This window comes from Sus scrofa, chromosome 9 (genome assembly GCF_054392235.1).
Source record: "Sus scrofa isolate SSC_HxYL_T2T_F1_AM1 chromosome 9, Sscrofa_HxYL_maternal_Yorkshire_Landrace_v2.0, whole genome shotgun sequence".
Classification (NCBI taxonomy): Eukaryota; Metazoa; Chordata; class Mammalia; order Artiodactyla; family Suidae; genus Sus; species Sus scrofa.
The window spans coordinates 53,776,912-53,803,306 of record NC_139391.1 but is presented as its reverse complement, the minus strand read 5'-3'; the positions used below and the strand labels follow the sequence as shown (position 1 = coordinate 53,803,306).

Genomic DNA, 26,395 nt, shown 5'->3' with positions numbered 1-26,395 from the left:
TCTGGGCTTCCATCCTGCACCTGCGAAGTCCAGACTCTGGCAGCAGATCAGCTTCTCCCTGCCGTCTGCTCTCTGCTCCCAACCCCTAAACTCACCATGTGGCCAGAAAAGATCTCTCATGCCAGTTTCCCTGGGCTGCCCTTCTCTCCCACTGACCCCCCAATCAGACACCCCTCATTCACCCTCCATCGTGACAATGATAAGGTGTTAATCTACGTATGGAGAGATCATCAAAAGGCAAATGTGGCAAAATGTTAACAACTGGGGAATCTAGGTTAAAGGGAACGTGGCATTCCCATAGGACCATTCTTGTGACTTTCCTATAACTACCAAGTTACAGTTAAGTTTCCAAACTAAAGAGTTAAGAAGCCAACAAGCAAGCACAGGACACACAGGTCTCCCCAGGCTCTGGGGACCCTGTGGTTTCCCTCCACCCGCCTCCTTCCCTGCAGCTCAGAGTCCCCGTCAGCCCCTCACACACAGAGGAACCAGGAGCCGGGGCCCCTGCAGATGCGTACTTGTTCTAACTTGTCAGTGTCCCTCCTGGCCTTCCAATTCGCAAAGGCCCCACAAATGCTTTGGAGCAGATCAGGCCTCCTCCAGGACTCCAGAGGCTTTGGGGGAGTCCTGGCCTCTAGGAAAAAGTGGGCGAGCTGGGATGACCCGGGGAGGAAGGGGTTGGAGGCACTGTGGCCAGAGCCTATCCCCACCAGCTCAGACCCTTGGCCTCAGGGAGGGCTCAGCCCACAGGCAGATGGTCCTTCTTGAGGTAGTGTTGGGATCCAAGAGGAGACGCCTTAACCACATCTCATCACCTGAGTCCACCGATTTCTCCCAACTGACTTCGACAAGACTACAGGGATCTCTGAATGTCCACTGGTGTTGATTGCTTCCTCCCCGTTCTGCATAAAAGCCATGATCCTGAAAATTAGAGGCATGCCTTTCTGTACCCCAGCACCCAGCCAGAGGCCCCAGGTGGGCATGGGAGCCCATCCAGCTGACCCAGCAGTCACTTTGGTGGTCCCACTGGACCAGGAGCCCGGGGCGAGCAGAACAGGCCCCACGCACACCTGAGTGCATCTTCACCTGCCTCTCTGCTCCCCTCTGAAGCCCTCAGGGGCCCCTGTCCCCCATCTAGCAGGGAACAGGGCAGGGTCTGCCTCCCAGTGTGAAGGGTGGGCTACTGCGGACAGCCTGTGGGCTGCGACATGCCAGCCTCCCGATTCTGAGATATAAATAATTAATCCTCTTACATTTGCTCAGGCCAAATTAGACATTGATTGGGAAAGGTTTAATCTGCCTCCTGTTCTGAGGGGCTGGGAGAGGCGGTGACAGCAGCAGTGGTAGCTGGGGGGTAGATGGGCAGTAGGAGGGGGAAGGGATAGGAGGAGAGAAGAGGAAGAGGAACGGAAGCTGCAAAACAGAAGAGAAAGATGGGAGAGAGGGCTGGGAAGAAGTGGGACTTGCTCCCTGGCTCACCCTGGATCTTGTGGCCAACTGCTTCAGGGAGTGGTTTGAGCTTCTAGAAGGGATCCCCGTAAGGGACTTTTTTGATGAGGGAGGGGAAGAAAGATGGGGAGAAAAAGACTGGCTGTGTGAGACGTGAGCAGGGGATTCATGGGGTGTCCCCCAAAGGCTCAGCCCCCCTACCTGGCCTCCTGTGACCCTGGGAGAAGACATTCACAATTCCCCCCCTCTCCCTCCACCTCTAACCTGGGGACGGGCCTGGGGAGCTGAGAGCAGCCGCTGCTCCGTGGGCCGCACTCAGGAAGTCTCCTTTCCCATGGCCACTTGGCCTCTTCTTATGTCTCCCTTCTTTGGCTTTGAGAGGGGTGGCGGGCCTAGCAAGAGGACACCCATGTGACCTGGGGCGCTGGGTTCCAGGCCTGAGGGAGCCCCAGCAGTGCTAGGTTCCTCGGAGCCCCACTGGTGGAGCGTTCACCCTTCTTAGGGGCCCCAGATGAGTGGGGAGAAAGCCTTCTGTTCTCCAGGGACCCCCAGTAATGGAAGAGGACCTCCCATCCGGGCCCGCTCACTGAGGCCAAGATCACCCCAGCCCCAGCCTCTGGGGCTCTGGACAGACAGGAGCAGTGGCCCAGGCAGGCAAGAGGAGCTCGTCCAGCCTCCTCCCAGCCCAGCCAGCTGCCTGGTACTCACCCCACAGTGTCCCACCTTCTGAGCCCTCACTGCAGCAGGGTGGATGGAGGAGGGCAGGGACCCTGATCCCCAGCTGTGTATCTGGTACCGAACTCATCCGCCTAGGGCAGAAGTTGTGCCCGACTATTAAGTCTGGCCATTAAATTAAAGTTGGTGATTGAAACAATTCATGAATAACTCATAATGGTTTGTTGGGAAGCTCCTTCAGCTCTGGGGGAGCGATGGTTTGCTCTGTTGTTAAACTATAATTGTTATTATTAATCGTCTTCTTAATAACCACCCAATATTAATTCACAATAATAATGGCATGGGGCAGCCTTGTGTTCCGTGGGAGGCCGTCTCTCGGCAGGATAGGCGGGCTGAGCAGAAGCAGGTGGCAGACAGGCAGGAGGTGGGCCTCTGCAGCACCAGGAAAGGCTCTAAGAAGGAAGCCTCAGGGGGCTGTGGTCCGGGGGTGACAACTGTAGGGCCAAGGAACCTCCCCAGCTCTGCTAGAGACGTGCACCCCAAAAGAGGCCTCAACTGCAGTAGGAAGAGCCTGGTGGGAAGTTGTGTGATTTTTAACAAGTTGTATCCACAATAGGATTAAACCAGGGGAGGCTGTGAACTCGCCCCCCCCCCCCCCGCCGCCCCGGACATCTGTAAGGAAAGCCCCAGCCTCACACACGCAGGCACTGCACCCCTGGGGTGCATGGACCACAGACAATAGGCTGCCTGGCCACCGGCCCAATGCAGGGATCACCGCCCCAGGGCCAGGCCCAGGACACTAATTGATTGGCCCATGAAAGAAGTCAGCTCAGCTGTCTGCCCACAGCTGACCCCCCCCACCCCCAACCCCAGCCTCCAGCAAACCAGCTGATGGAGCCAGGGTGGGAGATGGAGGCTGGGCAGGAGAAAGAGTCTGGGAGGGAGGCTGAAAGGGGCTTTCAGGGAGAGCGGGCAGGATGAGAGGACCCCCCCCTCCGCTGCGCCCCGGGGGACAGGAGGCAGGACTGGGGAGCTGAGAGAGCCGGCCAAGTGGGAGAGAGTCGGGACCACTGTTGACCCCTGTCCATCAGCTTCTCACCTTATCTGGAAATCAATCTTCCTGAGTCCTGTGTGTGCACACGCATGGGTGCATGTGTGTGCAGGAGTTGGAGTGTGGATGGGCACACACCATTAGACCTTGGCCTCTTCAGTCACAGACTTGGCCTCCTTCCTTTCCAATGTGGTTGAGGACAGGGCCCCCACGAGAGCTCAGGGCAGGACGGCCAAGCTGTCTGGGAGCTGACAGGTGGACCATCCATCTCCCCACCCACTGAAAAGTCAACCCACCTCCCTCCAGAAGAACCCGCTCATCAAATCCCGCTGACTATCTGGTGACCCATGGACCAGAGCCCACCGCCTCCACCACCGACCCCTCCCCTAGCTCAAGAAGTGGCCCCTCTGTGGAGCCTTCCCCGACGGGACCCCTGTGCAGGGAGCTGCCACATCGCCCCTCGCCAGGCCCAGTTTTCCTGTGGGATGGACGCAGCCCACGACCAGAGAGAAGTCCGTGGGCGGGAGGGACGCCCTTGCCGCTGATGGTCCACACCAGCCCGGGGCCTGTGTTGCAGGTGGGCCAAGCGGGGCCAGATCATCAAGGAGGCGTCCGGCGAGGTGTACCGGACCACCGTGGACTACACGTACTTCTCAGAGCCCGTCTCCTGCGAGGTGACCAACGCCCTGGGCAGCACCAACATCAGCCGCACGGTGGACGTCTACTGTGAGTGCGCTGCTGTCCAGGGGCCTCCCCGGGGCGAGCGGGCTCTGAGCGGGAGCCACCATCGTGGGCTCATGGCCCACGACACAAGATGCCTCACAAAGCCCTAATGCCATGCGTGTCACTGAAAACATCCCTGGGAGCTGTTTCAAGTTTATCCTGACCCTCCTCATTCCCCCGGGAGGCTGGAATTCTTATTCCCAGTGCCCAGTTGAAGGGACGGAGGCCTGAGGTCTCAGTGAGTAAGTGGCAGGAGGAGAACTGAGACGGGGTCCGCCTCCCATCAGGGGCTCTTGGAGAGGTCCACTCCTGCCCCTGCGGCAGCCTGGCAGGGCCCCACGGCAAGCCAGCCCACCACTGACGGCCGCTGCCTGTGTTCGTTGGGTAGCAGACAGCCGCTGGCTGTGTTCACTGGTTATCAAACGGCCGCTGGCTGCCGTCCACTGCCCTTAACAGATTCCGAAACGCTTCTACAGACTTTATACCTGCTCCCCCTCGCCCCCGGCGGCCTCAAGAGCAAGCGCTGTGACACCCCTTTTGCACCAAGGGACTAACCTGGGTCCCCTGGCCCTGATGTCCCCCCTCTGTTCCCTGAAAGCCGCTCTCTGCCCACCCTTCACCACACCTGAAACCCCACTGCTACCCCCGCTCTGGGGACCCAGGCTCAGTCAGCAGGAGGCACCGATCAGGGCTGGCACAGGGGGACCTCCACTAACTTAGCAGGGGCGTGGGAAACCAGAAGCCACCTACTCGGGTGGGTTGAAGAGGTGGGGCTGGGATAGAGGATAATTTGAGGGGTGAGGAGGAACCCCTCGCAGGAGTCCTGGCCTCCCCCATTCCTTATCTCAGCCCCATGGTGGCCCCAGGAGGGCCCAGGAAGCTGAGCCAGGTGCATGGAGAACTTGGCTCCAGATCACCAAACCAAGGCCTGCAGGAGGTGGGCAATTGACCTAAAGGCAGATGCACAGAGTCTAAGACCCAGGGTTTCTGGGATAAAAGAAAGGCTTTGCCGCCCACACACTGGGCCTTTGGGGGGCTTCCTGGGACCAGGACAGAGGGAGGGGGATGGGAGAACCCTGGTGGCATCTCCAGGCACAGATGGGACCAGAGCACCTTTATCTGTGGCTGGTGCTCCCTACACACGTGATGCATCCGAGGGAGGCCACGGTGGCGAGAGGGGCCTCCTGCTTAATTCCCAGTCCCACTCCCAGACCCAGGCCCAGGCAGGCAGAGGATTGATGTGGGAGGAGGCTGCCGTGGATGGCAGGAAGGGATGGGGGAAGGGAGTCGGTAGCAAGGAGGGTCCCCAGAGCCCTATTTCCTCCTCCCTCTCCTCCAGTCGGGCCCAGGATGACCACAGAGCCCCAGTCGCTGCTCGTGGATCTGGGCTCTGATGCTGTCTTCAGCTGTGCCTGGACAGGCAACCCATCCCTGACCATCGTCTGGATGAAGCGGGGCTCCGGCGTGGTAAGTCTGCAGCTCAGACCCTGGACAGCCCTGGCAAGGGTAGGGGGACCTCAGGTCAGGAGGAAACTGCCTCCCAGGGCCCCTCTCCTTCTTGAGTTGGGGGTGTCAGCCTCCATTGTAAACTGAAGGAAGAAAGCCCCCAGAAATAGGAGAGGGAACCCCAAGTACCGCATGTACAGCCCTCAGCCCTAAATACATCGAGCCAGGGCAGTTTTGTCCTACTGTGAACCTCAGAAGAAAAGTAGGCAAGGGAGTTCCCGTCGTGCGCAGTGGAAATGAACCCAACTAGCATCCGTGAGGACTGGGGTTCCATCCCTGGCCTCACTCAGTGGGTTAAGGATCTGGTGTTGCCTTGAGCTGTGGTGTAGGTTGCAGACGCGGCTCAGATCTGGTGTTGCTGTGGCTGTGGCGTAGGCTGGCAGCTGCAGCTCTGACTCAACCCCTACCCTGGGAACTTCCATATGCCACGGGTGTGGCCCTAAGAGACAAAAAGACCAAAAAAAAAAGAAGAAGAAGAAGAAAAGCAGATGATCCCCAAGACACTGGGGGTGACAAGTCACTTCGCCCCAATAGTCATAACCCTTCAATTTTGAGGAGCTTTGCTCTCTTCCCATGTTCCTCTTTATACCACACTAACCTCTGAGCCTCACTGCCCCATTATGGGGATAAGGACGGAGCATCAGAGAGGATAGTTAACACCCAAACCAACACAAGTGAGGATTCCAACTGGGAGCAGCTAAAGCTCGTTTCCTCCTCATCACCCCAAACCTCATCCCAAAGGGACACAGCAAATGACTCCGGAAAGACAGGTCTGCGACCTTCAAAGAAGCTCCATTGTAGGACAGCCTCACCCATGACCAGCCTGATACAGGCTGGTTGGCAGCCCCCCTGAATGAGAAAGTCTGGGGGTCCCAGCCAGGGAGACCCCCTCCTCCACCCACAGGCACCCCTCCCCTGAACAGCCACCCCTCAGCACAGCCATGGGACAGAGCATCTCCACCTACACGGGGTCCCCTGTGCTGTGGGCTCCCCCACCGACAGCGCACCGGGCACCCTGTGCGATAAAACGTTCTGCCCCCTGCCCCAGCCCTGGTTGTCACTGAGATGCTGGAGACCCTGCCTGCCTCTCAGCTGTTCCGAGACAGAAAACTGGCCCTACTCCTGGTGCCTGACCCTCCCCGCCTCTCCCAGGTCCTGAGCAATGAGAAGACTTTGACTCTCAAAACCGTCCGCCAAGAGGACGCGGGGAAGTATGTGTGCCGAGCCGTGGTGCCCCGCGTGGGGGCTGGGGAGCGAGAAGTGACCCTGACTGTCAATGGTAAGACCCCACTTACAAAGGGGGGAGTTGGAAGGGGCCCAGAGTGTCCCAGGCATTGTCCCCAAAGGGCCGACGTTGGTTCTGGGCCCTGTGGGTCTATAGCGATCACACCCACATCTTCAAGTCTGTGTCGGAATCCAGCCTGAGGGGAGGCAGAGCCTGGGTGGTTTTCTGGTCACCCCCCTCCTCTGTGCTCCTTCTAAGGGGTCTCAGCCTAAAAGCGATGGCTGATGAGCTTTGTCCTGGCCAGGAAAAAAAGGGTCAGAGGATCACTGGGCAGCAGCCATAGATCCCATAACCACCCTTTGACCTTGGCCTTGGCCTTGGCTCTGGTGGGAATTTTAGGGGACATCTCTGCAATTCCTGGTCTGTCATTTCCCAGTGCATTAGAGATGCTTGGCCAGGAAGACCTGCCACCATCCCCATGAGACCAAGTTCAGGGGTCTCTTGAAGGCAGGGAATGTGACTTATTATATATAATAAGATCATTCCTGCAGGAGGGCATTGCCATCTCTCTCCAAGAACACAGTGTGAGTCACCTGATAACTGTCCCTTGAGACACTCAGGGGACACGGCCTGGATGATGGGATGCAGGTCACAGAGAGGCTGGGACCTAGCTCAGGTGAGACTCCAGAAGGCTGTGGCACCAGGATGGAAATTCGATGTCCCTGCCAAGACGTGTGCCTGGGCCACCCTGGCCACCAACGCTGCTGGCCTGAGAGGGTGAGAAGGCTAAGGCATCTCCCTCTGTGTTTCAAACGTCCCCCTCCTCTGGGTGTTCAGCTTCCTTGCAGGCCCCCTGCTCCCATGTAGCCTATCTCCAGTCGAGCCCAGAGGCCCTGAGCCCCAGCAGGAACCAAGGCACAGACCCGTGTCTTCAGGGGCTCTGCATCCCCGCCTAGACCAAGGCCCTAGTAAGTGGCTCAGCAGAGATCCAGAAATCAGCCCAGGTGGTTTCATCTTGACCCAAAAAGCTGCCCACTAACAGCCTCACCTAGTCTCCCCTTTGCTAGAGACTGAAATCCGCTTGGTCCTTCCTCAGCCACCCCCCCCTCTGCTGTCCCCATTACCAGCCCCCCTCCCTCTCTTTCCTTCCTCCCCCTTCCGCAAGAGCCCTGGCAGCCCCAGAGGGAGGATGATTCTACCTGGACCCCAGAGCCATCTGTCCTCAGCAGAACCCTGACTCGGGAGCCTTCCTGCCTTCCCTCTGTGTCCCCAGGATGCCACCAATAAATTGGCACTGCAGGGCTAAAAATAACAGCATCTGATCGCGCCTCCGTATATCCATGGCAACACAGGCTGCAGCCTTTTCCTGCCGCTCCAGTGTCTGACACTCACTCAGGCGCCAGGCCCTGGTGAAATCAGCCGCTCCCCCAGTGCCCTCTCTGGAAGAGCTCTGGGAGTCGCGCTGGCCCGTGACTGCAGCCAGCTCCGGTCTGATGGCCCTGTGACCAGCCAGGCTGGGGACCCTCAGACTCACACGTGGCCCCCAGGGTTCCCAAGCTGAAGCTTAAACGAGCATCCTGGTTTCTAGGAGAAACACTGTGAATAAAGGAGGGACCAACATTCCCTTTGTCACTTTAGACTTTCAAGCCTCTCCCAACAGAGATTCAAAGTGATTTCTTGAGGAGGGAACATACACCTCAGAGGAACATTCCTCTTGGGTGGGTCCCCCCTAGCTGGGGCCCCAGTGTCTCTCCGGGGTTTAATCTACACCCTCCAGCCTCCATCTTTGCAACCCCCTCCTCTGCCTCCAATCCTTTGGGCCCAAGCTCCCCTAGGCTGCCAGGAAGAAAAACACCCCAGAGATTGGAGTAAAGCAAGAAGGCCGTTTGCTTGTTTCTGCTGAGGGAGGGTCATCGCGCCCCGAGGCAGGGGGATGGATTAAGTGGCCCACGGAGAGGAGCCTTCCAGCCCTAAACTGGCGTGGACTTGGGAAGGGACCTGCCTTTACCTGCCTCTGGAGAACACGGGGAGGGATGGCGAAGCCCTTTGAGCCAGGGCCTGGACTAGGTTGAGGGGTTCGACCAAATGAATGGATCCAGAATGAGATGGGGTTCTCATCAAGATGCCTCCCAATCAAGGGGGCCAGGGAGGGGGGAGGACTGCTGGCCATCGCCCTTTGGGGAATAAACTGGCACAGATCTCAACTGATTTCCTTCAAATCTGGGATCTGCAGGAAGGGGAAGATGGACCATAATACTACACACTCTGACTCTCCCAACCCCGATCTACCCTTACCCGGATTTCTGCCTGCTTTTGAGAAGCCCTTAAATGTGTATGCATTTGCCAGCTCACTTTTAGAACAGCAGAGAACCGCTCCATCCCCACCCCCTCCAGGGAAATCCTAGCTCCTAGGATGTGAAGGAGAAAAGGTTTTACAGTCTCATCACTTTCAGCCCAGGAGCAAACAAAGCACCATCCAAGTTCCTAAAACCTCAAGCCTTCCTGCCTTTTGGCCAAAGCCTTCATGGAGCTAAAGTATCTGAGAGAGGAACTCCAAAAGCCCCCTGAGGGTGGAAACCCTTATCAAGAGGGTCCCCCACAGTGGGCCTCACCCAGATCCAAGCCATTTCCCAGCCTGGACTCTACAGGAATCACCTGAGTGCCTCCCAGTACCTTTCTCCCCTTGGCTGAGAGCTACTCATAGAAATGCAAATCTGTTTTAATTAAGGTGGCTAATAAACAGCAATTATGTTTGCAGCAATTTTTGTTTTGTTCCCAGCATAAACTGCCTGTCCTCCAGGTCCCTTGCTTTAGCTCTCTTTCCTTTTTTTATGCCATCCAAGCCCCAGACTTTACCCCAGGATTTGGGAAGGGCGCACAAGGGTCTCCACCCCTACACCCCTTGCTTCAGCCATCCAGCCCAGCCAGGAACCAGCAGCTCCTCCATCCCCCTTGCTCTCAGATGGGCATCATGCAGGAGAGACTTGGGTTAGATAGCAGGCAGAACTGGACAGGATGCACTGCTGGATTCCTGCAGGACCCTCCAGGCCGTCAGATGCAGTAAATGAGCCAGGTGTCCCCAGAGACAACCATAAATGTGACCCATATAAGACACTCAGGCCTGGACTGGGTAAGATAATGTCAGGGTTAGCGATGGAGTCATGATCCCACCTGGGCTGTCCAGGTATGTATGTGGAGGCAGGCAAGGTGATGAATGAAGGGATCTCCTGAGACTCATGTGAGAAGAAGGCTACGAACGTGCCCAGTGCCCAGCCCGATCCTTCTATGCAGGGTGATTCCCTGCCTGGTGGAGGAACATCTTTTATTTCTCTTCCTGCCAGGGTTGCCTGGCCTGCCAGTCCACCTGTTTGTTAGGCAAGCGCGCCCTCTGCTGGATATAGCCAGAAAGTGCTTGAAATTAAACAGTTGGCCAAGGGGGAGGTGAAATTAGAGGAGGTGACATTACATTCCTTCCTCCCTGACACCTCCCCCACTCCCTTCTCAGGTTTATGCCTCCATCATAAAGCTTTCCCAACCAACCAGGTAGTTATTCTCTCTCCTCTGAAGTCAGTTAGCACTTTGCCTGTGTGGCTCCCTGATGCTAACCTCACCACCTTCTATTGGAGATATTTATGTTTCTGGGTATCCTGACTGAAATGCCCTCACTCACGATCCCTGGAAAGGTTTATAACCGAAAGCCTCATTTATCTCAGCCCCCTGCCTCGCCCATTACCTTGCTTATACAGGCCTCCAGTACATGTTTGCTGAATGCCTGAATGCATGTATAAACTTCTAAACTTGCCAAGAGGGGCCCAGCCAGGGGCCTGCCCTTCCCGAATCCCTGATGTGATGGTGTCTCCCCAACAGGACCCCCCATCATCTCCAGCACCCAGACCCAGCATGCCCTCCACGGGGAGAAGGGCCAGATCAAGTGCTTCATCCGGAGCACACCACCACCTGACCGCATCGTGAGTGCTCGGCGAGGGGTGAGGGGGGTGAGGGGCACAGCCAGCACACTGAGCAGCCTGGCAGGTCATCTCTGGCCAAAGCCACTCAACCTCCAGGCTGGCTGGTCTCGCCTCTGCACTGCAAGTGGGAAAATTATTCCCCTCTCTTGGAAAAGCATCATGAAGGCGAAAATCACGAGCAGTCTTCCTTCTGGGGACAGGCTGTGCTCCTCACCTGCAGGTGTTTTGTGTGTGTGTCTTTTTTAGGGCCTCATGCATGGCATAAGGAGGGTCCCAGGCTAGGGGTAGAATTGGAGCTGTAGCTGCTGGCCTACAGCACAGCCACAGCAACATGGGATCTGAGCCACATCTGCAACATACACCACGGCTCAGAGCAACACCAGATCCTTAACCCACTGAGCGAGGCCAGGGATCTCACCTGTGTCCTCATGGATATTAGTCGAGTTCCCTACCGCTGAGCTATAACAGGAACTCCCTGCAGGTGTGTTTAACTCTAGCCACTCAGCTATGCCCCAACAGGATGGGTTCCAATCAAATTCTGTATCCTGGGGGCAGAAAGGCAAATGAGGGCAGCAGAAGGACAAGATAAACAATTTCTTCCTTTTCCTGAGTTCAAGGCCAGCCATTAGTGAAATCCTAAACAGGGCTCAGTTTATCATTGTCAAACCCCTTTTTTGCACCTCTCAGAGTCCTCTGCTTTGATGTCCATGGGGAACTGCCCCATTTATCAAGTTTTCCCTCTAAAAGCATCACTCTCTTCTCTTCCTTCCTCAAAACCCCTATCCCTACAACTCAGGCAACCTGAACAGCTCACACCTAGCCCTCTCGGGTGTTTGCATTTGTAAAGCAAGGATCTTCCCCCAAGTTCAGCTGAAACTGGTGGAAGCTGGGACATGAAGACAGAGGGGCAAGCATCTCCCAGCAGGGATAAATGTTGTTAGCAAGCCCCAGGGCCCAGGCAGTCCTCCTGGAAGAATGCCCCAGTGGTCAAGTTCATAGGGCAGCTTCACCTTTCTCCAGTGCAGCAACACCAGGGAGGGCATGGGGGGCATATGCTCAACAAAGGTGTCACCCTGGAAATCAAGATGTTGTTATTCACAAGACTGTGTTACACACTGCCTCAGGCATTCCGTTCACTCACCGTCTGAGTCACACAAAAATGGCAAGAATTCATGCGCTTCCCCTCCCTGCTCCCTTCACTCTTCAGCTTTTTTAATTATAAGTATAATACGTGCCCGTAATGGACTATCCCATTCACTCCTGAGCATAGTCAACAGTCTTCCTCTCATAGCGATGGAGCTCCAGGCCAGGGGTTCTCAGCCAGGGCAGTTCTGCTGCCGGGGGACATTTGGTGATGCCTGGAGGCATTGTAAGATGCAGTTAAACATCCCACAGAGCCCAGGACAGCCCCCACAACCAGAGCAGCATCAGTGCCCAGCGGGGAAGTAACCCCAGCTCACCGCCCCCCCCTCCCCTCCACCTTCCCACCAGCACTCACTGCATTCCACTTTCACAATAGCAACTGAGAAGGGGGTGTACACGTTGAGGAGCTTACAGTCCCATGAAACAGCTCTGAGAAAAATTAAACCATCACCCTGGTAAACCAAGATAGATTAACATCCTAGCAAGTGCAACTCTCAGAGTGTGTACACACAGACAAACAAAGTAACAAAATCAGACTCAGTCAGCCTGGGGCAGGTCTTCACCACCACCTGTCAGGGGTGCCAGCTGCCAGAAGAGCTCCCATCGCTGCCCCAGAGTCCCCTGCTTGCCTGGAAAATGCTCTAGGTCAGAGCCACATCAGGCCCCCTTGTCGACGGAAATAGCCTTTGAGGTGGCCCAACCTCTGTGCCTATGGGTGTGGTCGTGCTGGGGGGCAGGGGGTACCTGGATGGGATGTGTGTTTGTGTGTGCTGTGCTGTGTGCACACGTGTTGTGAGTGTGGCATTGAGAGGGATGGGAGCAGGGCAAGGTCTGCCCTGAGGCTGGGAGGCGGTACAGGGGTCCCGACGGGGTGGGCTCTGGCGGGGTGTCCTAATCCTGCACACCCGGACAGGCCTGGTCCTGGAAGGAGAATGTGCTGGAGTCGGGGACGTCAGGGCGCTACACGGTGGAGACAGTCAGCACCGAGGAGGGTGTCATCTCCACGCTGACCATCAGCAACATCGTGCGAGCGGACTTCCAGACCATCTACAACTGCACCGCCTGGAACAGCTTCGGCTCCGACACGGAGATCATCCGACTCAAAGAGCAAGGTGGGGCTACCAGAACCGCCAGGGATGCGGACCATGGCCTCTCCTGGCCAAAGGCCGGGCCCCAGGCAAGGCCCTCCAGGGTCCTGAGGGGACAGAGCGTGCCTACGTGTACAGGCAGGCGGGGGACATGGGGGGAGGCGGTGGCGGCGGCGTGGGGGGGGGGGCGGGGGGGGAAAGATGCTTCCTCACCTGCCATGAAGCCTCCGGCGGTCGGCAAGAGCATCTGCCCTTGGCCAGACCAGGAAGCTGCTCGGGTGGTGGTGCCTCAGGCAACCACAGAGGAAGCCCAGCTAATGGCCAGGATGAGTCACCCCACGTTCCCCAGGGCCCTTCGGGGGTATCCCACGGGGTGCATGCACCAGAATGGGTGTCTTGGGGAACCTGGCCCAGCCCTTTAGGACAAGTCAGTTCAGTTGCCCCAAACCCAAGGGTGCCCATGCTAAGCATAGGGCTGTCCAATCCCTGCCCGGTGTGTGTGTTGGGGGACGGTGGAGATGCTGTTTCCCCGGGACACAGGAGATGCATGGACCCCTGTGCTCCGAGGGAGATGCCAGCCAGAAGGGCAGCACTGGACAAAAGGGCTCAGAGCTGCTGGGCTGTTGCGGTGGGGGGAGTGGAGGGGGAGGCTAGGGGGCAGGGAGGCTCACCCCTCTGTGACTCCATGTGAGACTGCCCAGTGCCTAGAAAGGAAGATGCTGAGGACTAGTCTCTGCTCCAAGGTCTCAGCCTCAGAAAAGCACAGCGGCACGGTTCGACAAATATCCATCCGCACGCTGGGTCCTGAGACAGGATGCAGATGAAGTTAGTCCAGGGCAGACCGGACGGTCCAGGGGGCCTTGGCCCTGGCAGTCTCTGACTCCCTCCAAGATGAAGGCCCACCCACAGGCCGACAGGCCCTGGAAGAGATTCTGGGCCAAGCAGATGGTCTCAACTGGGCCCCTGGGGCCTCAGTGCTACCCTGGGGGTCACCCATCGCTACCCAACACCTCTTCCCTGATAGGTGCTGCTTTGCATAATGCTTTGCACATAATTTGCATATCATCCACACATCATCCCAACCCTCACGGCCCCCTGTTGCTTACCCTCCGTGTCTTCCCCTCAGCTCCCCGACTCCTCTGCCTTCCCGTTAGTGTTCTCACCCCCGCCTCCACCTCTCTCTCTGGTCCCACCCCTCTGGATGGAGTCCCCAAGTCAGCCTGAACGAACTCCACGTTCAGTTCGGCTAGCCTGGATCTGAGGGGTGTCCCGGACTCGCGATGCAGGAGAGGGTCCCCAACATCAGACCCTCCAGGTGGCCGACCCCCAAGTCCCACCCCGCCCCGGCCAGCCAGGCCCTGGCTGTGGACGCTTGCTTTATTTCCAAACAGGTTCGGAAATGAAGTCGGGAGCCGGGCTGGAAGCAGGTACGAAGGAGACATGAGAACTCCCTGGGATGGGGGAAGGGACCGCTGGGCTAGTGGGGGAGGGAGCCCGCAGTGGGGGGAGGGAGGCCGGTGCAGGCCACTAACTTCTCTGCCCTCCCCCCATCTTGAGGGTGTAGCGCAGTCAGAGCAGCAGGGGGAGGGTCCCCAGGCAGCATGGGTCTAGGGACCCCAGAGACCTGTCTCCTCTGTCGCTGCCCAGGACACCAGCTCTTGCTCCTCCCCCTCTTCCCTCCCACCCCTCCCCTTCTGAAGTCCTGGCTCCGCCCCCCTGGAGTCAGCTCGCCCGCCTGACTCCTCTGGCCTCTCGACATCACCACCGCTTGGCCATCGCTTCCGGGGACACCAGGGCCCCCCAGCCCTGCTGTGGCCTGCATAATCCATGCTAACCCCACGCTTTCCGCTGGCTGACTCCTTCCCCACTCCTGTGTTCCTCACAGAATTGTCATCTCGCTACTAGGCTGAGGCCACTGGGCAGGCACCCGGTAGCCGAGGGGACACTGGGCTCCCTGGGTTGAGTTGTTCTTAGGACTCCGCAGGAGACGACCGCCCCCACCGTCCAGGCAGAAACCCAGAACAGAGAATCAGGACATGGCAAGCCAGACCCCACAGGGTTGACAAAGGCCGTGCGGAAGGTGTGGCGTCCTTTGCCCTAGTTCTCGCACCCCACTGGCCCAGAAGGTGCTAGGGGTGGTCAGTTCTGTCAGCAAGCTCTGGATGGGCCCCACAGGCAGACGGCTCCTTTAAGAGCACCAGTTCCGGCCGGGGAAGCTCCCAGAGGCCACACTGTATCAACTCCTGCTGCATTCTCCCTGCCACCTCTCAGGGCCCCTCCTGGCACTGAGCTGGTATTGCTCTCTCTCTGCATCTCTCCTGCGTCTGTACACTCATCTGAGCTCCCTGACACCTTCCTTGGTGGCTGAGATGCCTCGTGCCCAGCCCACCTCCTCAGATGGAAGGGAGGCTGAGCCAAAGTGTGGCCCCTCCATCCAGTCCCTCTCCAAGAACATCTAAGGGGAGCTCTGTCCTGAGAGGGGCAGCCTGCACAGGTGACCCAGGCAGGGAGGGAACACACACAGGTAGGCTGCAGAGGGAATGGCACCCTTGGGTCCCCCACCCCCACGGGACCCTCTTCCCCTGCCCCCATCCATCCACTCAGGACAGTTCTCCAGATAAGACGGCACCCCCACCCCCACCCCAGCTGTTAACCACTTGAGGAAATGTGGCCTCACAGAACACGAGAGTCAGAGAGCACTTTAGATACCGCTTACCTGGTTCTCTGGTTTCACAAGTAAGGCACTGAGGGCCGGAGATGTCAAGGAACTTTCCACCGTCATCCTTTGGCTCTGAGCTCAGCAGAGACAAGACCCGAGTTTTTCTAAGGAGACTGCCTAGGCGATTAGGAGAAACTAAATCCAACCCAAATTAATAAAATTTAGGAGTTCCCGTTGTAGCTCAGTGGGTTAAGAATCCAGCTAGTATCCATGAGGGTGCGGGTTCGATCCCTGGCCTTGCTCAGTATGGGTTAAAGATCCTGCATTGCCGTGAACTACAGCATAGGTCGCAGATGTGACTCCAATTGGACCCCTAGCCGGAACGTCCATATGCCACGGGCGCGGCCCTAAAAAGCCCAAAAATAAAATCAAAAAATGAAAAATTTTTAATTTAAAATTTTTTTAATTAAAAGAATAAAATCAGTGAATGCCCAAAGCAGTTTTCCTTTTGTAATAACATTAAAACCTGGAGAGAGGAGTGCCTAGGTGGCCTAGCAGTTAAGGACTTGGCATGGTCACTGCTGTGGCACGGGTTTGATCCCTGGACCAGGAACTTCACATGCTGCAGGAGTGGCCAAAAAAAAAAACAAAAAACAAAAAAAAACCCTGGAGACAGAATCATCTCACTGTCAGAGCAAGCTCACAGGGCTGGCTGAGCTCAAGGCCATTGTCTCATTCCTAACAATTGAGATCAGCCCAAAGGCCTCCCATTTTCAGTCCCTGAGTGTTTGCCACACCCACCTCCTCCCCATCACATCCCCTGCCACTTCTACCCAGGTCTCAGCCACCAGTAGGCTGGTGCTGAATGGGCCAGTGTGCAAGTTCCAGGCTGGAAGGAAGTCCCAGCATGGTGGTCAACCTGCCAACCATTGGGCACCCGCTCCTTCTGGAAGAGGAACCCACCCCCCTTCCCAGCAGCATCTCCAGGGGCTGGTCTGTGGGATTCTTCCTCTCTTTAAAGAAAAGAGCAGGGAGTTCCCTTTGTGGCTCAGTGGTTAGCGAATCCGACTAGGAACCATGAGGTTGTGGGTTTGATCCCCGGCCTCGCTCAGTGGGTTAAGGATCCGGCGTTGCTGTGAGCTGTCGAAGACTCGGCTCAGATTCCAAGTTACTGTGACTCTGGCGTAGGCCAGCGGCTACAGCTCCAATTAGACCCCTAGCCTGGGAACCGCCATATGCAGCGGGTGCAGCCCTAGAAAATACAAAAAGACAAAGAAAAGAAAAAGAAAGAAAAAAAGAAAAGAGCAGTGAAACACGAGAGGCTAACCTCCAGCCCAAGACAGATACCTGGAGTCCCCAGTCATCCACACTGGGAATATGGGATCAGGGAGGAAGCTGAGTCTCTAAAAGGGACTTTCCTCTCCTGGCATCTATGGGGTCCTCCTTCCCACATAGAAGCCAGAGCAAAGGCTCAGATGAGCCTAAATGCCAGGCTCGGTGCCAGCCCCTTGGAGGCAGGTGCTATAATCATCCCATTCAACAGAAAAGGAAAGAGAGGTAAAGTACGGTGCTCAGAAGGGATGGCATCTGGGCCCTACAGAGGAGGTGAGATTTGGAGAATGTCATATGATACAGGATTGCGGGGGAGGGAGGAACCTGGATTTGAGCTGGCTCTACTGCAGCTGTGTATCCTTCACCAAGTCACTTGACTTCTCTGGACCTCAGGATTTCCATCTACAAATGGGAAGCATGGACGCCAGGAGCCCTAAGCTCTTCCTGCCCCTGTATTCTCTAATCGTTCTGTTCCCCCAGGGATTACTCAGGGCCCCACATCATGTGCTCCGGCTCCCTCTGCAGCCGCAGAAGGGTCAGGACTGTCTGGAAGAGCGCCCACCCCACCCCAACAGCAGCCTCCCCACCCCCATCTCTACTTGGCTAGAATCTCGGCAGGGAATAAAGGTTTTCCTCTCTCTGTGCGGGGAGCCAGGACTCCTGCCCAGAGAACTGACCTAGGAGAGACGGGAGCAGGGCTGGGCCTCTCTCCTTAGAGAGGTGGGGGTAGCCAGGATCCTGCCCTCTGGCCGCTAAGACTGGCCTCTGGCGGCCACCACCTGTGATGCCCAGACCCTGAGGGGAAGCGGCCTCAGACCTGAAAACCCTCCAAAAGCTGTCTGTCCACGCTCACTCTCTCTGCACTTGGGGAAGAGAAGGAAAAAGCAAACCGAACAAACAGAGGCAATGATTATAGTCATTTTCCCAAAAGCCTGGGCTTCTGACTCTGCAGCCACTGCACCACGGATGCTCCTGATTTAATACCGCAGAGAGCTCGATTGCACCCAGGCTTGCCTCTCATCTCCCGCATTCCCCACCCCTCCTGTGTCTGCTTGCCTGCCTGCCCCCCACTCCCCACTGCTACCCATCTTCCCCGGTTCTGCCCACCCCCTCCTTCATCCCCTGTCCTGCCCGGGCTGACCACAGTTGGATCCTGCCCGGTCCTGCCCGGGCCCTGTGGCCTTTCCCAGAAGCACCCACGCACAGTGGTCTGGCCCCAGCTTGGCAAGGGCTGCGCCCGCGGAACTGGGTGAGATCCCAGGGGGTGGGGAGGAGAGGGGGGCATCCCAGCTCCCTCATCCGTGTGCCTGCTTCTCTCCCACAGAGTCCGTGCCGATGGCCGTCATCATTGGGGTGGCCGTAGGAGCTGGCGTGGCCTTCCTCGTCCTTCTGGCAACTATTGTGGCCTTCTGCTGTGCCCGCTCCCAGAGAAGTACGGGAGGGAGAGCCGGGAGCTCAGGGAGGGGGACAGAGAAAAAGGCCAGGCTTAGACTGCCCCGGAGAGCAAGTAAGCTGGAGTGCAATGAGCAGGGGCCCTACCAGCGCTGTCAGCTGCTGGGGCAGGGATGGGGTCTTATGTGCCTTTTTACGTGAGGTGCTTTGCGTGGCATCTGCTATATAGGGGGTGCTCGACTGATGTTGAGCTGGACGAAAGTGAACTTCACCCTGCAGGGCTGTCAGCTAGAACCTTGGATTGAAAACACACAGCATCGGGAACTGTATTGAGATCAGGGAGGGGGGTGGGGGTTGGGGTGGGGGGGTGATCTTTGCCCTCCAGGATCTGCTAGTCTAACCAGAAAAGCAGGTCACCCACATATGAGAAAGAAAATAGGGATTCAAGGAACTGCTTTGCACAGACTTTTAGAAGTCTTTAGTCATTAGCAATAAAATGCCGGTATTTGTGGGCTCTTGAACCATGTGTGCCAGGAGATTTCATCCTGGGCGTAGCTCTGAAGTTTTGTGTGATAGACACGTGAAAGGGTGAATGGGACGGTGGGGACAGTGAGAACAACACAGACACAGTCTTCTGGCTCTGCCTCTTCTACCCCATGTCCCGTGGGAGGCAAGCCCAAGACTCCACCTGGCTCTAACCATCTCTGAGCATAAGGTACAAAATGAATGATCAAAGTAAGCCTGTGCCCTCCCTCCCTTGGCAGCCTTCACGTACTGGAAGAACGCTGCCTGTGTCCTCCCCTCCAAGCTCAGCAGCCTGACTCTCGAGGGCCCCCAGTGATGTGGTCCCAGGCCCTCCCTCACCACCTGCTCAGTGGACACCATAAGGGGAGCGTGTTGTAGCAAGAATCTTCTAACAGAGCTCCCCAGGTATAAATCGGCTTCCTCCCCTGGAGGCCGCAAGCTCTCCATCACTGAAGCATTGAGAGCATCTCAGAAGCTGGACCACCACATGCCAGGACATTTCTGCTTTGGGCAGGAGGTTGACCGTGGGATCTCGAGGTCCTTTCTAACCATCAGATGTGTGATTCTCTGAACAGGGAGATGAGAGCTTGATAGAGTAGGTCAGGGAAGATTTCTAGAAAGAGGTGAGAATTTAGTAGGATGACGAGGTGGATGGATGAATGAGGATGACTGCCAAGCCGCGGGAGCAGCCGTGAAAGGCTAAGGGGCAAGCAAACAGGAGCCAACAGAGGCAGAGCTCTGAGGCCCCAACAGCCCACAGCACCCAGACCGGTGTTTTGTTACTGGGGGGCCTTGAAACTGCTGAGCTCAAGGGCTGGAGGGTAAACTTGAGGGGAGGGGGGAACTGAACACTTAGGTCCGAATGCCTGAGATAACAACTGAATCTGTCGTCTACACTTTCCTATTTTATGTCCAGATCTCAAAGGCGTTGTGTCAGCCAAGAATGATATCCGGGTGGAGATTGTCCACAAGGAGCCTGCCTCTGGCCGGGAGGCTGAGGAACACCCCACCATCAAGCAGCTGATGGTGAGAATGCCACCTTGTCCCCACACCCCCCCGCCACTTCTGTGCCCTGAAGGTCCCAGAACCAGAGGCCTCCTGATGCTCTAGACGGTCCTGAGAAGCAAAGCATCAGTCAAGACGTGCTTCTCCCCCAGAACAGGCCAGGCACCTACAGGCAGACCCAGGAGACCCTGCAAGTTCAGTTCCAGACCCACAATAAAGCGATTCACATAATTTTGGGGGGTTTCCCACTACATCCAAAAGTTATGTTTATACTGTTCTGTAGTCTATTAAGTGAGCAATAGCATTATGCCTTCAAAAACGTACACACCTTAATTAAAAAATACTTTATTGCTAAAAAATGCTAACCATCACCTGAGCCTTTGGCGAGTCGAAGCAGTAGCATCAAAGATCACCAATCACAGATGACCATAACAAATATGATAATAATGGAAAACCGTTTGAAATATCGTGAGAATGACCAAAATGTGCACAACGTGAGCAAATGCTTTTGGAAAAAATGGTGCCAATTGACTTGCTCCATGTAGGGTTGCCACAAACCTTGGATTTATAAAAAATGAAATATTTGCAAAGCGCAATAAAACAAAGTTTGCTTGTATTCTGAGCCAGCAGAGATTTATGGTGCGTCTACTATATTGCGCTTGGGGTTCCAGGAGACTCGAAGCATCTAAGATGCAGACCCAGCTTTCAAAGACCCCAACTCTTCTGTAGGGAGAGGAGATGTGCATAAATTGCCACAGTGTGTTGTGATACAACATACAACCCTACACACACTTATTATCACTATTCAGTACATGCCCTGCTCCCCACACTCCCCCAAAAGTCTGCAAACAAGCATAAATTCCTCCTGGGAACTGGATTGCCTATCAGCAGCACACTCATAACTTCTCCAGCCAGCCCAAGGCCACTCTCCTTCCTCCTGGTCCCCACTGATGGACCAGAACCCATCCATCTGTCCAGACAGAATCCTGGAAAACCCTGCTAGAAAACTGGTGCCTACCGTGTCACGGTTGTAGGATGCTGGAGTAACAGCAGTGAGCACAGGGGTCAAGAGCAGGGGCCTCTCTGTGTCTCAGTCTCCTCATCTAGGAAATGGGGTGAAGGTCATGGTACGCGGGGCCAGGGTGAGGGTTCAGTAAACCCCTGAAGAGCCTGGAGCCCTTGGGACCCAGTGAGGGCTCAAGGAAGAGTGGCTTATTTGCATTGCTGTGAAGTCACCTGTGTCCTTATGTGTCTCCGCGAGATGGTGAGCCTTACTCATGCCTGTGGCCCCAAAGCCTTATACAGTCCCTATTAGATGCTCAGCAATGTTTAAATCAATGAAACTTTCTCTGCTGCCTTTTTTCCATCCAAATGATTTTCAGGTCCTATCCATTCCACTTCTGACCCTTTTCAAATCGGTGCCCCTGTCTTGGTGCCCACTGTCATTTCTCAGTACAGGCCTTGCCATGGTTCCCCTGGTCCATGACAACATCCTTCTAAGTGGTCCCACGTTCTAGTCTTTTACCACTTTCCTCTCCACCCTGCAGAGTCCCACAAAAGGTCTTTCAAAAACGCAAATCTGATCCTGTTACCGTCCTACTTAAAAGCCCTCGGTGGCTCCAGATCTACTGGACATTCCCACTGCCAAGCATGTCATCAAGGTCCTTCTTAGGAGGCGGCCGCTGGCCATCCCAGCTCCATCTTCCTGCCAAGAGCATCTGGCCCTCAACACCCCAAAGAATTTACAATCCTTAGCCTCAATCTTCTATGCCTCAGAGGCTTTGCGCTGCTGGTCCCTCTGCCTGTTGCTTCTGTCTGTTGAATTGCACATTCTCCTAGGAGAGTCAGCTGGAATGTCACCTCCTCCAGAATTTTCCAGGCTTGTCCCCCGACGGCTGGCAGAGCTACGTGCTTTCTGCTCTCCCCAGACACTCCGCATGTTCCTCCTCATGGTTCATTGCTCTAATTGCATGTCAGCCTCCCCATTTATCCCAGAGATCCTCAAGGGCAAAGGTCTCCAAAGGTCTACTTCTCCCAGGCCTAACACAGCGCCTGACACAGCAGAAAGCTCAGTCTTACAAGGGAGGGGACCACAGCCCAGACCTGGGCAGGAACAGACATCTCCGTAGATGAGCTTAATCAAGTCTGATGTGGAAGCACCCACACCTGCCCTTCATCCCCAAGGGACCTGCCATCTCTCCCCCCCCCCCGGGGTGGGGATGTTCTGACTGCCTCAGAGTGTTTCCACGCCACTCCCCAGCCCAGGCCCTCAGAAAAGAGTGGGAGTCACGCAGGGTGTTCCCAACATGGTACAGTGGGTTAAGAATCTGACTGCAATGGCTCAAGTCCCTGTGGAGTCTTGGGTTCGATCCCAAGCCCCTCCATTGGGTTAAAGGATCCGGCATTGCTGCAGCTGCAGCTCGGATTCAATCTCTGGCCTGGGGAACTTCCATGTGCCGCGGGTGCAGCCGTAATAAATAAATACATTTTAAAGAGGGGGTGCAGGTCACTCAGTGGTCAGTTAAGAGTGGAAGATAACCCCAGCAGAGGAACCCGCTGAGGTCTCCCCTTGGGGCAACCTTCATTCCTCCATCCCCTTCACCCCCGGCTGCGATATGGCCCCAACACTGAGCAGAGGCAGGCTTAGAAGTTGAATCTGATGGAAAGGAAGAACTCAATCCACATAAACCCACAGCATTTACTGGAAAATGAAAAAAGTAGTGTCAGTGGGAAGGTAGCAGGATGAAGGAAGGCACTTTGGCTGCTTCTGAGGGGCTCCAAAAAGAAATCAGGAAATGAGTCACAAATAAAAAAACCCAGGAGTTCCCATCATGGCTCAGTGGTTAACCAATCCTACTAACCATGAGGTTGCAGGTTTGGTCCCTGGCCTTGCTCAGTGGGTTAAGGATCCGGCATTGCCGTGAGCTGTGGTGTAGGTCGCAGACGCAGCAGACACTTCTGTCAGGTGCAGAAGTGAAAACAGGGGATTTGCGTTCTGTGCTACGAGACAGGCACCAATGTGGCTCTTCAGATTAATTAATAAACCCACTGCAGGTTTGCTTTCTTTTTTGCCATCAATCAAATTATTAATTTTCAGTAAGTTAGAGCTTCATTCATTCATCTGACATAAACAGAACATTTGTGATAGCCCTACTGTATGTCAGGCACTGAGCTAGGCACTGGCAAATCAAAGAATTAATAAAACATGATTGAATATGATTCCACTCCAACAGGATTTTGGTTGGTGACCACAATCTATAAGGCGCTGTACCAGGTGTGCTGGGAGCCATAAGAGGAACAGGAAGACATCTTTGTCCCCAGGCTCTGTTTGGTTTTTTTGTTTGTTTGTTTGCTTGTTTTTGACTTTTTGCCTTTTCTAGGGACACTCCCTCGGCATATGGAGGTTCCCAGGCTAGGGGTTTAATCGGAGCTGTAGCCACCAGCCTATGCCACAGCCACAGCAACGCGGGATCTGAGCCACGTCTGCGACCTACACCACAGCTCATGGCAACGCCGGATCCTTAACCCACTGAGCAAGGCCAGGGATCGAACCCGAAACCTCATGGTTCCTAGTCGGATCCGTTAACCACTGAGCCACGACAGGAACTCCTGTCCCCAGGCTCTGTTAAGGAAGATAACTTTGAATCTTCTAAGTTCTTGCTGCGAATAACAGGAGAGGCCCTAGTTGCCATTGTCTTGCAGGTAGTTCAGTGATTGCTTCCGCAGGCCTTCAGGAAGGCCACCACCAGGGATAAGGCTACCTGTGGGGCACTAATCCCTCCCCAGAGGTTCTGTAGTTATTTATCTACAGGTCCACCTCCCTGAGGGACACAGCTGATTCTTAGTGTATCTGGATCTCTGTTTGCCTGGCCCTGAGCGCAAGGCCTGGCCTGAAAATCAGTAAATGCTTGGTGAATTGAATTGAATCAAAAGGAAATCTCTGGAGGTGATAACACTAGCCCAACAGAAGAAAGTGGGTCTTAGAGACCTGCCCACATGCACCCACCCCTCTGTCACCATCTCTCAGGAGGGGGTGGGGTAGGGGCTCAAGAACAACCCTGAGATCTGGACTCTCCTCCTGGCAGTGCAACGTGGGGGGAGAGGAGACAAAGACGGCAAGCCTCTGTTGAGTTCATTTCTCCAGCTTTTCCTTGGAGAGGGGGATGGAGAGTTAGCCCACCTCCCACCCACTGAGCAGCCATTTTTGGGTTGTAGATGGACCGGGGCGAATTCCAACAAGATTCAGTCCTGAAGCAGCTGGAGGTGCTCAAAGAAGAGGAAAAGGAGTTTCAGAACCTGAAGGTAAGAAGAGCCACCGGTTACCACACAGCCTGGAGTCTGGTCTTCAGCTCTGACGACCCAAGCTCCAGATCCAGGCAAACAAGAGCAACAAGTAGAAGAGAAAGGCCAGAGGTGACTGTGGGGACAGGTGCTTGTCCTCTCACTAAGGTGGGACAGTCCCCCATAAACCAAGGAGGCCAGAGAGTTAGGCTGAGGTCTCACAGGTCTCCCACCTCCCACAGCCTCCTCACCAGGAACATCTTTAATGAAATGTCAATGTTCTAAACTAAAACAGAAAACAATGAAAGCCTGGTTCTCACAGAGCCTTGAGCCGCCCTGACATAACAAGAGTCAAGACATACCCCCCCATTCCCTTCAGCACCTCCCCTTTCTGCTGCCACTGACATGGCTACCAGCCACCTCTGCTTTGGGTCCCTACCCCCACCCCCTGGCGCCAGGCTAATCCTCCTTTATCCCCCGCCTCCCCTCCCTGGCTGTCCCCTTCCTCTTGTTTGTCCTTGGCCCTCCCCATGTAGGATGGGACTGGCTCAGCCTGGAGAGCCAACCCCCCCACACCGCCTTCAGGGGGGGCTCCTGCCCAGGGATGTGACCTGTTCTTCCTCTGGCCCCCCAGGACCCCACCAATGGCTACTACAGCGTCAACACCTTCAAGGAGCACCACTCGACCCCCACCATCTCGCTGTCCAGCTGCCAGCCAGACCTGCGCCCAGCGGGCAAGCAGCGGGTGCCCACGGGCATGTCCTTCACCAACATCTACAGCACGCTGAGCGGCCAGGGCCGCCTCTACGACTACGGGCAGAGGTTCGTGCTGGGCATGGGCAGCTCGTCCATCGAGCTCTGCGAGCGGGAGTTCCAGAGGGGCTCGCTCAGCGACAGCAGCTCCTTCCTGGACACGCAGTGTGACAGCAGCGTCAGCAGCAGCGGCAAGCAGGACGGCTACGTGCAGTTCGACAAGGCGAGCAAGGCCTCGGCCTCCTCCTCCCACCATTCCCAGTCCTCGTCCCAGAACTCCGACCCCAGCCGGCCCCTGCAGCGGCGGATGCAGACTCACGTCTGAGGATCCCAGACCTTGGGCGAGGGAGGGTCGGGAAGGGGCCAAGGGCGCTGGCTGGCTCTGCAGAGACTTAGCGGAGGACCCCAAAACCAGCCGCCTCCAGGACAGCCCCGAGGGCCTCTGCCACCACCCTCCTCCGCAGCTGCGATCGATCGGCACAAATATGGGCCCAGCTGCAGCGTGTCCGGGGCGTGAGAGCGGGGCTGTGGTCAGAAGCTGCTGCTGAGCGCAGAAGGCTCCGCGCGGGACGCTCCGGCCCCGGCCCTTTCCTGGAGGCCTTTCCTCCGCTTGCAACTCCCGCGGGCACTAGAGTGGCTCTAACTCTGCTGTAATGAAACTGCCCTCCATGCGCCGGGCTCCCAATGAGCTTACCCCTTGCTGCCCATAAGCCCCACCCCTGTGCCTGTGCTCCTGTACAGCCCTGGGGAGCGGGGGTCAAGCGCTTCCCCGGCACTGAGCTAGCTGCCCCAGAGCCCCCAGCGCCCCCTGCTGCTCACAGCCCGGACCCACAGGCTGAGAAGCCAGATACGGCCCTGCCACCACACCGGCCCAGAGCCCATCCCCAATTCGTTTGGTGTTTTGTGTCCATACTCTTGCAATTCTGTCCTTGGACTGGAGGCCTCTCAACTCTGAGGTGGGACTGGACCAATCAGAGACTGGTGTCTGGGAGGGAGAGGGAGGGAAGGAGGGGGAGTGCGACACTCGGGGACCCTTCTCCACCCTGTGCAGCTCAGAGCTTCCCCACCCATCCCCCTTCGTGTACTCCCCGCCTCCCCTCAGCACATTCGGAGACAATACAAGGAGTGTGAGAGCTTCTCTGGTCAGGGTTCTTGAAAGAGCTGTTGCAAAGACTGTGTCCGGGGAGAGGTGGGGGTGGAGGGGACTAGAGGGCAGGTCTTTAAGGTGATGAGACCCGCCTTCTCAGCCGAGCCTAGATTCACAGAAGAAACCACCCACCCTATCTTCAGTCAGTCCCCAGGGGCCAGAGAGAAAGCATATCTGCACCATACTCCTACCTGCCATCCAAGATTAAATGTCCCTTCTGTCCTTTTGTTCCTGCAGGGCCACGGGAAGACCCCAAACACTCAGAGTATGCTTTGGGCACCCCCCTCCCCCAGGGTTCCTTGCAGTGCTTCCATTCAGTTTTCTCAGACAGTGGATAGCTCTGCTTGTGGTGGCCACAGGACCTACAGGCAAATTCCCCTCCTCGCAGGCGTGCCCCACCAGGCACCCGACTCACGCCACATACAGCTCAGAGGGCAAGGGCTCAGGCTGCATTGGAGGGGTCCTTCTAGGTC

At 56.2% G+C, this 26,395-nt stretch overlaps 1 protein-coding gene across 7 annotated transcripts in view; it reads left to right on the top strand.

Moving 5' to 3' along the window:
• KIRREL3 (kirre like nephrin family adhesion molecule 3) overlaps nt 1-25,913 on the top strand; it is a 570,289-nt gene extending 544,376 nt beyond the window's left edge. For 2 of the 7 annotated variants that reach the window (XM_021063118.2, XM_084976562.1), the window contains exons 8-17: nt 3,753-3,901; nt 5,238-5,365; nt 6,557-6,683; nt 10,497-10,597; nt 12,654-12,852; nt 14,220-14,255; nt 18,144-18,251; nt 19,653-19,762; nt 23,957-24,043; nt 24,657-25,913. In XM_021063118.2, coding sequence (XP_020918777.1) covers nt 3,753-3,901; nt 5,238-5,365; nt 6,557-6,683; nt 10,497-10,597; nt 12,654-12,852; nt 14,220-14,255; nt 18,144-18,251; nt 19,653-19,762; nt 23,957-24,043; nt 24,657-25,100 — 1,489 coding nt within the window. In that variant the 3' untranslated portion in view covers nt 25,101-25,913. Of the gene's footprint in view, nt 1-3,752; nt 3,902-5,237; nt 5,366-6,556; nt 6,684-10,496; nt 10,598-12,653; nt 12,853-14,219; nt 14,256-18,143; nt 18,327-19,652; nt 19,763-23,956; nt 24,044-24,656 lie in introns of all 7 variants that reach the window. The other 5 variants (XM_021063115.2, XM_021063116.2, XM_021063119.2 and 2 more) reach the window with 3 other exon arrangements.
• The last annotated feature ends 482 nt before the right edge of the window (nt 25,914-26,395 follow it).